Source organism: Mesoplodon bidens (assembly GCF_964165515.1).
Source record: "Mesoplodon bidens genome assembly, chromosome: 16".
NCBI classification, from domain to species: Eukaryota; Metazoa; Chordata; class Mammalia; order Artiodactyla; family Ziphiidae; genus Mesoplodon; species Mesoplodon bidens.
The window spans coordinates 4896697-4910248 of NC_138173.1; the positions used below are offsets into that span (position 1 = coordinate 4896697).

Genomic DNA, 13552 nt, shown 5'->3' on the forward strand with positions numbered 1-13552 from the left:
GAGGGGATGGGGGCTGGTAATCAAGTGGAGGGGTCCCCTTGTCGAAGAGGGGCACATGTGTACAGATGCCGGTCGGTGGGCAGGGGAGGTGCTGAGAGCTTCGTGTGTGGGCTCTGTTCTCTTGTGGTTGCTTCGTTTTTCTCAGTGAGATGGGAAGCCGAGTCATCAGCTGAAAGCAAGGAAGCAGAAGGAGGTGTTAAAAGTTTGAGAAGGGAAAAGAAGAGAAGAAATAATAATGTAAAAGAGTAGGACAGCAAATGGACTGGGAGGACGTGGTGGGACCGCCCAGCAGACCCGGGCTCCCCTTTGGGTCTGTGGTCACACATCCAAGGGAGCCAGTCAGCATGGCTGCCCTTTCTCCAGACACAGCCCGTGGCCCAGGCTCAGGCCTGAAGTCGGTGGACAGAAGGGTTGAAGCAGCGTTGGTGTTTGGTCAAGTAAGAGGGACAACAGAAATGAGGATGTGTTCCAGGGAGGGCTGATGGGGGTTGACCACGGGACTTAAGCTGGGCCAGGAGAAAGGTCAGGGTGTGAGGGGGTTAAGGGATGTGAAAGCCTGGCAGAACCGAGTCCAAGGGAACTTGAGGGACTGAGCTGACCCCTTACGAGAGATTAGTCCGAGAGCGGGATGCTTGAACTTGAGATTATGAAGCTGTTGAGTAATGACATGGTTTAAGTTACGACAATGGGAAAGGATCTCTTAGATAGGATGGAAGACAAGCTCATTGAAGGAAAGGCGATCACAGTACTGATAGGCCAGGAATCTGTATTAAAAAACCATCTGATTCTGATGCAGGGGGTCCAACAACTGTGCTCTGAGGAAATCTTATTTTAGGGAGAGTTGACTAGCTAAACATAAAGTTTTAAAGTTAAACCAGAAAACATGAAGGGGTGGGAGAAACATGAACAATATGAACAGAAAGTTGTGCATAGAGTGTGCAGGACGCAGTGTCAAACAGTTTACAGGCGTCATTTTATTTATTCCTGGCAAGAACACTGGATGCTAGAGATTGTTATCGTCCCTATCTTCCAAATGATGAACATGAGGGCCATGGGGGTTGAATACTATGCCCAAGCACACCTCCGTCTGAGTCTAAACTCTGAGCTTTTAGCCAATACGTCCATCTGCCTTGACAGATGCAGTGGTTATTATAGAGCAGGTAATCTTAAAATCTGCATCTCGAGATGTGAGTAATAGACTTAGGGGATTAGAAACTCTTAAGAACACTATTGTATACAAAGTGCAGTAATATGCATTATCTCATCCAATCCTCATATTAGTCCTGTTTATTAAGCAATTTGCCCAGATCATGGGACCAATAAGTAGCAGAGCCTGGATGTGAATGCCTCTCCTCTGGCCTCCTACTCATGTACTCTTCCCACTAACTTCCACCACCTTCAGGAGATGGTTCAGACAGAAACTTTAAAAAAAAAAAAGTCTAAATGGTTTTGAATAAATATACTAATAAGGAGAGTATTACTAGTTATATCTTTTTTAGAACCTAACAGGATAAGTCTCATAATTCCTGTTTCCATGGGAACATTAGTACAGAATGTAGCGTTCTTTCTGTTGTGGAATGTTCTTGCTATAAATCCATGCATCCATTCAACTAATATCTATTGAGCAAATAGTCTGTGCAGGCCCTGTGCTAGATGCAGAGGATACAATTGAATAAGAAACATTCCTGCTCGAAGGGAAACTTCAGGCAGCTCCAGGCCTCCAGAACCTCAGATCCTCTGCAGCCTTTTCATGTCACTGTAAGGCATTGCACTTGACCTAGAATACACCCTATCTCTTAGGACCCAGTTACCTAAGAGATCATTCCTCTCCCTAGTGGTTTGGCACAAAGTAAGATCAGCTGTAGTGCCCTGGAGATGCAATCTTAGATTTGGACCTTGGGCAAAAAGAACCGAGGTGTTTTCCCAAAAAAGGATGGTCCTACTTCAAGACGGTCCAATATATATACATATTTTTTGGAGTATAGTTCATTTACAATGTTGTGTCGGTTTCAGGTGTACAGTGAAGTGACTCAGTTATACACATACATACATCCACTCTTTTTTAGATTCTTTTCCCATATAGGCCACTACAGAGTATTGAGTAAGAGGGTCCAATTTTAAAGCTAGATTTAAAATACACCTTTTGCTTGGCAATCTAACTGGCTCCCGTGGCCCTGCACTGACCCTCATTCACTACTTGGCCATGCCTTGCGTTAGAAGTACGGGATTTGTACATACCAGGTAATGGTTAGGGACTCTGTGGCCCAACACCCATCCTGCCTAACTGGGCCCAGGGCACCAGTCTGTAAGAATACAGGACAGGGGTGGACAAATTCCACTTTGATTAGGTTGGTGCTGAAACAGTGGGTGAGCTGTAGCACAAGACGTCCGGGGCGGCTATTTCTACATGCAGAGAAATGTGTGCACTTCCACTTCATAATGCTTCTAATTCAGAATGACACACATACTAGTTCGAACTGAGCCTGCTGTCTAGAAGTAAGGGGGAGGGTGTTAGGGTTTGCCTCCAGATATAGAAGACCACACTGGTGCTCCTCGAGGCAGTGTAACACGTGTTGCCTCACTTCCCTGTGGGCTTAAAGCATGTGAGTCACAGTACAATTTAAGATTTACACTCCTTGTCTCTTACATTTGCGAAAGTTAAGTGAGACAAATCAAAGTTTTCTTATCCAAAAAAAAAAAAAAAAGAGGATCCAACACCTATGGGGTTTTCAAGAATCTTTTCAACCCGTAAAATGTTTCATATTCTCTTTATATCTGATTCGGTGAACCACTCCGATCACAGGTTAATTTATTCGAGTCCCTTCTGCAGTTGCGGGACTCCACAAATCTGCAACTCCTACAGCTTTAAGAGCAGGTAGTTCTCGTTTGGAGCCCAGGAGGCGGCGTCAGCTCCGGTCTCCGCCACTCCCGGCCCGCGGGCCAGGGCACCGAGGCCCGCCGCTGCCGGCCCCGCCCCGCCGCCCTCGGCGCCCAGAGCCTCCGCCCGGGGTGCTGCGCTTTCCACCTGCGGGAGGACGCGGCCCGCACCGCCGCCGCTCCTCCGGTCTTGGCCGGTTCCCGGCCGCGGAGAGCGCGTCGGGGGACCGGCCCCGCGGCAGCGGAGAGCGGCCGAGCCGCCTCCTCACCTCCCCGAGCCCGGGCGCCCGGCCTACGCGAGAAGCCGGAGCCTTCGGGCCGCGCGCTTCCTCCCCCGAGGGCGCGGGCTCGGGGCTCCCTGCGGGCCCGCCCGTCCTCCGCCGCCCGGCTGCGCGCTCCGCGCCCTCGCGCGTCCTGCCGCCCTCTCCGTCCCCAGCTCTCCCAGGCCAGACACACCCACTGCCGCTGCCGGCCTTCGGGGCCCCGGCGTCCGAGTTAAACCCAGCCTCCCGACCCTTGCCGGCCGCAGCTGCACACCCAGCCCTCCTCCCGGTCCCCGCTGCTCGGAACGAGCACAAAGAGCCCTGCGCCTCCCCAGCCCTCGCCGCTGCCACACCCGCCGGCCCCCAGCCTCCTTCGATCTCCGCGCTGGCTGGACGCGGGGCCCCCTCCCCTCTGCGCCCTCGCGCCCCTCCCCCAGGGCCGGTCACGTCCACCCAGCGGTCCCCGAACCCCCGTGGGCCGGGCCCTGGGCCGTCTTCCCGAGTCCTCGGCCGCGCGTCCCGGCCCCGGCCCCTCCTCCGGGGCCCTCCGCCTCCCTCGCCCCTCCCGAGCCGGGGTGGGAGCGGCGGCAGCTGGAAGGGAAGCGATGAGGTCATCCTCTCCCTCGGAGTCAGCTGGTGGAGGAGCGGCAGCGGGAGGAGGGAGCGCGCGCGCGGGGAGGAGAGGGATGTGCAGGTCCGAGGGGCGCCGCGGCGGCCGCTGCTGCTCCTGCTGCTGCTGCTGGCGGCGGCGGCGGCTCGGGCGGCAGCCGCGGGGCCGGGACGGCGAGGAGCGCGGGCGGCGGGCAGGGGCGCGCGCCGGGCGCCGCGAGCAGCTTGGCTCCGCGCAGGCAGCCAGGCGGCGCTCCTGCCGGCTCCGGGCGCACCGCTAGCCCGGCCCAGCGCCCAGCCCGGCGGGCGGCGGGCGAGCCGGCGCAGGAGCGGGCGCAGGGGCAGCGGCAGGGGAGCCGCGCCGCCAGGGAGGGAAGCCGGGGCGAGGCGAGGCGGCGGCGGGAGGAGGACACAGCGAGGAAAGGTGCCACATAAAGGAGGGCTCTGCTCCGCTTGGGAGGCATCATGGCCGCTAAGTCAGACGGGAGGCTGAAAATGAAGAAGAGCAGCGACGTGGCGTTCACCCCGCTGCAGAACTCGGACCACTCGGGCTCGGTGCAGGGACTGGCTCCGGGCTTGCCGTCGGGGTCGGGAGCCGAGGACGAGGAGGCGGCGGGCGGCGGCTGCTGCCCGGACGGCGGCGGCGGCGGCTGCTCGCGCTGCCGCTGCTGCTGCCGCTGCTACTGCTGCTGCTCCGGGAGCGGCGGCTCCGGGGGCTCGAGCGGCCCGGGCGGCGGCGGCGGGGCGGGCTCGGCGGCGCTGTGCCTGCGCCTGGGCACGGAGCAGCGGCGCTACTCGCTGTGGGACTGCCTCTGGATCCTGGTCGCCGTGGCCGTGTACTTCGCGGACGTGGGCACGGACATCTGGCTCGCCGTGGACTACTACTTGCGCGGCCAGCGCTGGTGGTTCGGGCTCACGCTCTTCTTCGTGGTGCTCGGCTCGCTCTCGGTGCAAGTGTTCAGCTTCCGCTGGTTTGCGCACGATTTCAGCACCGAGGACAGCGCCGCCGCCGCCGCCGCCGCCGCCGCCAGCTACCCGCAGCCCGGAGCCGACTGTAAGACGGCGGCCGGCAGCAGCTCTGCAGCCGCGGAAGGCGAGGCTCGCCCTTCCACGCCGCAGAGGCAAGCGTCCAACGCCAGCAAGAGCAGCATCGCCGCCACCAACAGCGGCGGCAACAGCACTGGGGCCACGCGGGCCAGCGGCCAGCGCAGGTCTGCGTCCTGCTCCTTCTGCCTCTGGCTCCTGCAGTCGCTCATCCACGTCTTGCAGCTCGGGCAGATCTGGAGGTACCGTATCGGGGGTGGGGGAAGAGGGAGATTTGCTGCCGCTCCTGCATCCCCACTGCTTTGCTTTTGCACAAGAAAATCGTTGAGGGTTGCCGTGGTAGTAACCCTAGTCACACTCCTTCCGGGTTTGGTTTTGTTTTGGTTTGGTTTGGTTTTAAATTTGTGATCATAACCTAGGGTGGGAGAGAAGTGAGGGGCAAGGGAAAGGCAGCAAAGTGGCTTTGAGCGCTCAGCCCTTGTCTTCCCACTCCGTTCGACCAGCTTCTCTATGTGCTACACCCCCCTTCCCGCTCCCCCCCCATTTTTAGTGATTCTGTTTCTGTGAGTAGGAGAGGATTCCTATCACATCTTCTAAAAAATCATTTTTACTTATGTTGAATTTGAGGTGTGTGTTGCAGTTTGGATGGCTTCTTTTGTTCCCTGAGAAAAATTGCTAATTCTAGTTAGATGGAGCTATTGCTGTTCAAAAGTACCCACATTTTAATTCTCACCGCTAGAGAAGTACTGTGCTTCAAGTAAAGAGCTTAGTAGGGGACACACTTGTTTTTGGGGGGGACTGTGTATATCTATATCTATTTTTATATCCATCTCCAAATACCAGTAAGTACACTTTATGGGACCCAGACTTACTCGAGTGGTGCCCTTTCTGATTATCCTGCAGTGTCGCCTCAGCTGATTTCTGGGATAACTAAGAACCCTTGGAAAAGGGTGGTGCATCTTGTAAACTTTGACCACACTTGGCATCTTCATTGACTTGCTTTGCTGCTTGTTACCTGATCTACCAAGTCTTTACACAGATATCACTTCCACTTACAAACTGGAGTACAAACTGGAATATGGTTCCTTTGGGCAGAGGGAATCATCTCTGGAACCATCACAGCCTGGATTTAGGAATATAATGAAGTGGCATGCTCAGGAATGCATTTCTCCAGGTTTTATATGTTTTTGATAGCTTTTTGAAGTGATATTTTACAGCTACAAGAATTCTTTGTGTTGAAGCATTTAAATGCTAACATCCCAGAGTTTTGCTTTTTGGGTTTTTCTTTTTTTTGGGGGGGGTGTTTAAAATAACTTAGTAAGTAAAAGTAAAATGAGAAAACTTCCTCACAAGTGCACTGATATGGGACTACACTCTGCTATGCCAATGTCCTTTTCAATTTTATTTGTAGTTATTTTTGTGATTAAACAAACAAAACGATTATGAGTCATTAACTCTGCTACAACTCAGAGAATTTGTGGAATGGAACTAAAATCATCCTTTTCTTTACGGTGAAGTGTAGTGTTTTCATTGAGAAGAGCAAGTGTGATTTTTTTCAGTCTTTTCCGGGACCATTGATTTGTAAAGCAGGGTAAGCATTGCCACAGACAGTGACTTTTCAAACTGAGAAACTTTTTTTCCAAGCAGATACTTTCTGGTAAAGTGCTATATGATATGCAGTCAGACAAACTGATGTTGGAAACTTCCATGCTTTGGACTTAAAGGACTTTTTGAAACGTCAGTTAAATGTGATAGCTATATTTCCCATGGTTGACTATTGCAAAGGCTTGCAGCTTGGTGCTTTTCGAGTGTGATGAAGAACTCAAAGGCTTGATTTAATTACTGGAATTATTTACGGGTTGAGATTCGTATGATTAGCAGTTTTAATCTGATAATGTGGTAAATGAAGCTTAACATTCCATTTCTTCTGCAGACTTCATACAGGATTTGGAAATCACTCACTTTTACCTTTAAAATGTCTAGATTCATGTAAATAATGCAAACACTTCTCAGTTCTATTAACTGAAGAACTATCTATGTTTCTTACCGATTTATACTTTATGAAAAATTGAATATCAAATTCTAGTTGTGTTTACTAGACCTTCTAGACCAAACATTTTCCCAGTTGAGAAATGATGTTTAATATCTCAGGACATAAAATATGGAAAGTGAGAAATAATTAGGAAAAGAAAAGGGCTTCAATACATTTCAGCGAGACCATAGCCACTGGGTCATTTGGCCACACAGCAAAGCTATGGAGGGGTGGGGGGCAGGGATGGGTAAGGTTCAGTGCAGAAGGAAAACCGCAGGCTGTCCGACAAATGCATTCACCAGCCCAAACCTTGGAGAAACTATGGTCACACATGGCTCCTTTTTGTCAAGCATTTCTACAATATTTTCCTTAAAGGCTTCAAAGTTTATTCTGCTAACACATGGTCATTTGGGAGGAGATAGTATTTCTTTAGATATATATACACATATGTTTTTTATATTTGTTTACATATTCAGAATAATGTATTTAATAATGTATATCTGAATTATCTAATCTTACTGTTCTTGGATTCTGGCTAAGATATTTGGAGGATGGTGGGGTAACTTGGTGGAAGCATGATCTAAGACTCAGCCTCATTTGTTTTCTCCTTATAATGTTAAAAACAAAGCAAAAAAAAAAACTTTAGCCTAATGTAGGAAATTGAAATGGGGTCAGAGAGTTCTTGGAATTTAAAGCTCAGATGCATTCCGAATTGTTTCAGTTTCTCTGAGTGTAGAAGATTTGAATGGAACTTGGGGGGATGGGTGCATCTTTGATAATAAACTGGTGAAATACAGTTCATCTCAGATTATTGTATTAGACCATTATCTTTGACCACTGTGATTCCTTAATTAGGAACATCCCTCTGCTTTTTCAAGCTTTTCTTTTCAATGCATTGTACACAAATGTTGCAGAAAGACCAAGGTATCAATGGTTCAAAGCTCAGAGTTCATTACTCATGTTTTAACATGCTACTTTCTAAGATCAATAGAATAGATTTTAGCTAGGTTGGTAACTGTTCATTGTATTTCCATGGAATTCAAGTTATTTTAGGTAAGGGTCAGATTCTAAAAGCTCTCTGTAGATAAAATCCTTTGAAATACCATCAAAGTGTTTGCTTGCTCAGAAATAGCTGTTTGAAACATTTTGGACAAGACTTGCATGTATTCATACATTTATTACAAATGCAACTGCTGAAAGCAATGGTACATATTCATTTTAATTAACGTTTACTAATGGAAAAATTAATGGCAGCTTTTAAAGTCGCAGGAGTTGATACTGGGAAAGAGCCGTTAGAAATACTGAAGTGAATTTTTGCTACCATGTGAAAAGAGCAATTGTGACTTTAAAGGAACTGTGTGAATGAATGAGGAAGTACTTTTTTTTCTTGTTACATCATATGATTCCAGAAGTTACTAAGGGTGCAGTTCAGCCAGTGGGAATCAGAAACACGCAATCAGAACAGCTTTTAGTCTTCATAATACCCACGATCGATTATATCTGGACGTCTTCTTCCTTCAGAGTTTATGACTTACTCTTCAAGTTTGACCTGAATTTCTCCTACACTTGTACATGTGTAGGTACGTACATATTTAGTTGTTTTCTAGCAAATAGGCACATGGTAAATGATAACTCCGTGGATGGTAGAATGGGGAGTATTTTTACCATTTTTGGTTTTGTTTCTGAATATCTTATTGTGAGAGTCACCTGATGGAAGAACAGCTTTCTTGTGTTTCTCATGCTTGATCCCCCACGAGATATTAACATGTGTCCCATGTTCAGGTACTTGGGAAAATGACGGGTTAAGCAGAATTAAGCAGATCTCTCCACAGCAGGACTTCTCAGAGCCTTTACTTACTAAGCTGTTGTGCAGTTGTCAGTAAGTTTTTAAAGGCACAGCTATTCAATTCTCTTGTAATCATGTGGCACACAAAGCACTTTGAGAAACATTGTTCTATGCCATTCTTCAACCTGCCCAAACAAGAATTATAATAACAAGAGTTTTATGTGGCACTTTAAACATCTACAAATATTTTTATACTTCTCTCTCGTCTAAGCATTAGTACCTCTGTCTATGAGCAAGCTGGCAGAGAGATTACTCAAAGATTACTCAAGATTGCTTAAACTCAGAGAGATTAAGTAACTGGCACAAGATTACCCAACTATTATATGATGTAGCTCAGAGTCAAAACCAGGCCTGTCTTACCCTAAAGTATTTTTCTGGTTCAATTAGCTACCTCAAAGTGCCAATTTGGATAATAAGGACAACAATGTATGAAAATGACAACTTACCTTCACTAAGGTTGGCAAAGTTCGAGAGACAGCTGAGTTTAGACAAGTTAGGATGTTTCTCTAATACACACCAGTGGTCCAATGGCAGAACGGAGGATGGAGTTCAGATCATCTGACCAGTGTTCTTCTTCCTACACCACTTGGACACGCTGAGGTTGTTGTAGTGGCATTAATGACTAAATGGCATAATGTACGTGAATAAGCAGAAAGTGCTTTGCAAATGATAAAAAATTCTAGAGATAAGGAATGGGTAGGAAAATAACATACTGGGTACAGCTGCGAGTGTTGAAAAAGTACCTTATTGATTCTGAGTTAGTTCTGAATTCTGATATAGGTCAAGCAAGATTGGTGCCCTTTCCTGAGTTTATTGAATGGTCATTTCCCATATATCTGTGTTCCCTCTACTGCTTATTAATTCATCTATTCATCTGTATTGAGTACCTGCTCTACGCAAGGCACTATGCTAGTTACTAATCACCCCAAGATGAATAAAGTACACATCCTCTTTCAAGGAATCTACTGTCTGATGAGGAAGATGGAACAGTAAACACACAATTTCAGTACTGGGAAATAAGCACTCTGATAGAAACAGGAAACTCAAGCCACCTTCGTGGTTCAGGTAAGACTCTGGAGCAGAAGATGTTTGAGCAGAGGTTGTGATGGTGGGCAGGTCTGCTACTGGAATAAAGTGGAGGTTGGCAGTGAGGGCTTGGATATGACTGAGTGAAAGGGCAGAGAGGCAAGAAAGAATAAGGCAGGTTAAACATGCCCTTCGAACAGAGAGAGCGATTGAGAGACAGTAGCTAGAGGTGAAGATGGAGAATTAGTTGGGCTGGACAATGAAAGGAATTTAGATTTTATTCTGGAGGCATTGAGAAACCACTGAAGGATTATAAGGGTGAGGATTGTTGACAAAAGTGTGAAAATCTTGTTTTATTCAAAGGAGTGGCAAAACGTTGAAAGATTCAGAGGAAATGTCATCAATCCCTCTCTAACTCGATCATGTCCCTTTCATTCATAAAACTCCATTGATTTTAAACGCATTGAGTGTGGATGTAATTGGAGCATATAAATAGGCCCAACATCGTGGGAGAGTTGTAAACAGATTGGTTGAAATTCACTGTATTTATACCAAAGTAAGTTATTGGCGCAAGTTTATTTTGCGTTACTTTTTGAAGAGATTTTCCTTAGGATATGGTGGGCTTCATCTTATTGAAATCCTTAGAAAATTGTTCCTTGTATTTGTGTAACACTTCTATTTACAGAGGGTTTCCAAGTTTTCTTTCTTATGTGACCCTCAGACTCATCTTTGAGGTGACACATTTTGCCTATGTGGAAATTGAGACAGAATTTTAAATGTTTTTCTCTTTAGATCACGTGGTTCTGCGCAGATTCTAGGCTAGACTTCAATACTGAGGTGGGAGGGAGAAAAGGGAACATGGGAAATTGTTGATGTAACTGAGGATGATTTGGTAGAAGAGAAACCTGAAAACTTGAGAGCTCTCTGGTACTGAAGGGTTCTAATGTGGAAGACACTTTTGCATCAGCCCTCTGGGACAAAATGGATAGGATCTACAGAAGAGATTTTGAATTAATGTAAGGAAAACATTTTTAAGTAGTCATAAGTAGTTCAGCTAAGATTCCTTAGAAGTAATGAGTTCCTCATCATTGGAGTGTCTAAGCATAGTTTGGAAAACTGTAAGCAGAACTACGGTAAAAGATACTTTATTATACAGAGGGTTGGACTAGATCATCTTCCAGCTCTGAAATTTTATGACAATTTCTATCATTACATGCTGCTCCAAACATAATGAACTAACCTTTGCTTTTTTTGCATAAAAGAAGTAGGAGTTTGCTTGAATTACTGCAGCTATGTCACTTTGAAATCTATTCATTGGTTATGGACCCAGTATCTTCCCTGGAGCATCACAAATCCACACCACAGCCTTGAGTGCTGAGCTTGGTATTTAAATCTCTGAGTTAGCTCACAGATATAAATCCACACACAATCAGACAGTCCTCTGTCCATTTACTTGGGTTTCTGTATGAGCTGGAATAATTTATGCATAAATCTGTGTGGTAAATATAACTATTTCAGTATCCTTGTAATAAATGCAAAAGCTGTAATTTTTCCATTCACCTGAACTATACACTTACAAGAGTAAAAAAAAAATGTTATACTTATTATACCCCATGAAATTGCAGGCTACTCTCAGAGCAATTGAAAGTAGTATCTATGCAGATGGATGCTATCATTTTTGAATAGCGTCCACAATCCTTGGGTCAGTAACTGTGAAGGTCTTTGCTCAGTCACTTACAAAAAAGGTCCTTATTGTTTGAATATCCAAGTACATGACTTCTGTTAAATATGTTCTATATTTTTACAGTTTGAATGGAATAGTCTACCAATGAATTTAAATAGCACCAGTCACTGAGTAACAGATAAATACTAGAATGATTCCCCTTTATATGGAATCCCAGGCCAATCTGATTAGCACATTTCCCTGACTTGTTTTAGAATTTGAATAGCACACATTCTAAGCTTATGGAAGCAAGACTAGGTATTAGAATCAGATTTATTACTCTGACGTATTATCAAATAGAAGGTGCAGTGTGGTGCTGGTCATGCTTCTCAGGTATGATCTTGGAAAATAGTTGGAATATGTTGATGGATTTCATGGGAAAAACATTCAGTAATTCTCAACAGGAAGTATTCTCTTGAATGGCATGCGTAATTCTGACTACCACACCATGTGACTTCCTTCCAGCTGTATGATGGTGTCCTTGGGAACTGTTGGCATGGCTGGTCGGGAAGAAGGACCATGGGCAAATCCTCAGGAGGTTACTCTAGTAGTTGTGGATCTTACGTGTGTAGGCATACATGTTCAGTGAATATTTGCTGATCTGTGAATGAAGCCCAGGGGTTATTACTTCTTCTTTGCATGAGTGTAGCTGCACTTGCTGCCTGGTTGCTTCTTGAGTTGCTAATGGTACAGTGAATCAGAAAAGGTGCCACGTTATCTAGAAAGGATACAACAAATCACGCAGCTCTTTTGTAGGTTACTAGTGCTAGGAAAGTGGGGCTGAATTTCACAAAATACTAGTTATCCTCTGAGAAAGATGCAGCTAGACGCTCACCTTCACTTACCTGTTCTTGCTGATAGAAAAGTCAGACTGGGGAAGCTTTGGGATAGATATTTTTCACTTAATTCTTACGTACTCTTGACCTTCTGAGAATACACCTGTATACAGAATGATTTGGGGGATTTTTGGTGCTCCTACTTGTCTACTCAAAGAAAAGCTGTAGCTTCTGCTATTATGATGACCACGGCCATCAGCACCATAATTGTTATCACCATAGAACATTACTTCCATGTCTAGTGTACATACAGAACTCATACAATTACTGATGGTGAGGGATAATAAAGATGGGTTAAAATGGAAGTGGATCAGTCCCGAAATCCTCTAGAGGCAAGAGGTGGCCTGAAGGACAATGGTAGATCTTTTCTAACCCTGAGATGAAGGCAGAGGGTCACAGTTAGTGTAGCAGCAATGGGTCTTATTTAGAGGGGCAGCTGCCTTTTGGGGAACTGGACTAAAAGGGGATCAGATGATTTGGCCACTTGGGGGCTCAGACCCCCGGCAGTCACCTACTGTCCTGGGTTTACATGTGACAGCATCTGCCAATGGCCCCCCAAGTTTAGGTCTTCTTTTGGTTTCCTCCTTCTGGGTCTTAGTTTTCTACCTGTATGATGTGATTAGTCAAAAATAGTGTCCAAGGTTCCTTCCAGGCTTAAAATTCTGATCCTGCTCTTATTATGAATTCTTTTTTGCTTGTCCAGTCCCCAGAGTATATGCACCAGAAAGTCTGTTCTTCTAAGGCCATGACCACAGCATTGTGTAAGTCAGTCAAAGGGGATCTACAGGGGGTTTCCAGAGTTGACAGTATTACTGTCCGAAACCCAGGAATCGGTATCGTATGTGGAGAGAGAATCTTAAGCTTATTTGTATAATACAACTTACTTTGTATCATTCCAACTGTTAGTTATAACCAAATTAAACCATTTTCATTAAAACCCATATCTGAGGATTTGAAGCTGATGTTCAAAGTGTCCCATATCACTAATTTTAAGAGATGTACCATACAGACTTGGGAAGCCAGAATTGCCTTCTGCATTTCATGGGGGGTGGTATGCACAGCTGGAGTGCTAGGATTAACAAATAGGAACAATGCTTCACAGGCTTAAAAAGAACTATCCATTAGGTCAAGGAGAAGGCTGTTGTCAGAGCTAGATTTGCTTTTAATTTAAAAGCTTGTCCTGGGTTACACTGTCACTGATTTAATATGCTGGAAATTGAATTAAACACTATACAAAGATACTGTATCCAGGCCTGCACTTGTTGAGGAACAGGGCTGTGCTACATTCTGCCAGAA

The 13552-nt window shown here is 46.0% G+C and overlaps 1 protein-coding gene across 1 annotated transcript in view; it reads left to right on the forward strand.

Moving 5' to 3' along the window:
- Positions 1-4209: 4209 nt before the first annotated feature.
- The window catches only part of XKR4 (XK related 4), a gene marked incomplete at its 3' end in the record, with an annotated part of 336116 nt that continues 326773 nt past the window's right edge, over positions 4210-13552 (forward strand). Inside the window, exon 1 of the mRNA XM_081258696.1 lies at positions 4210-5035. Coding sequence (XP_081114822.1) covers positions 4215-5035 — 821 coding nt within the window. The 5' untranslated portion in view covers positions 4210-4214. The remainder of the gene's footprint in view (positions 5036-13552) is intronic.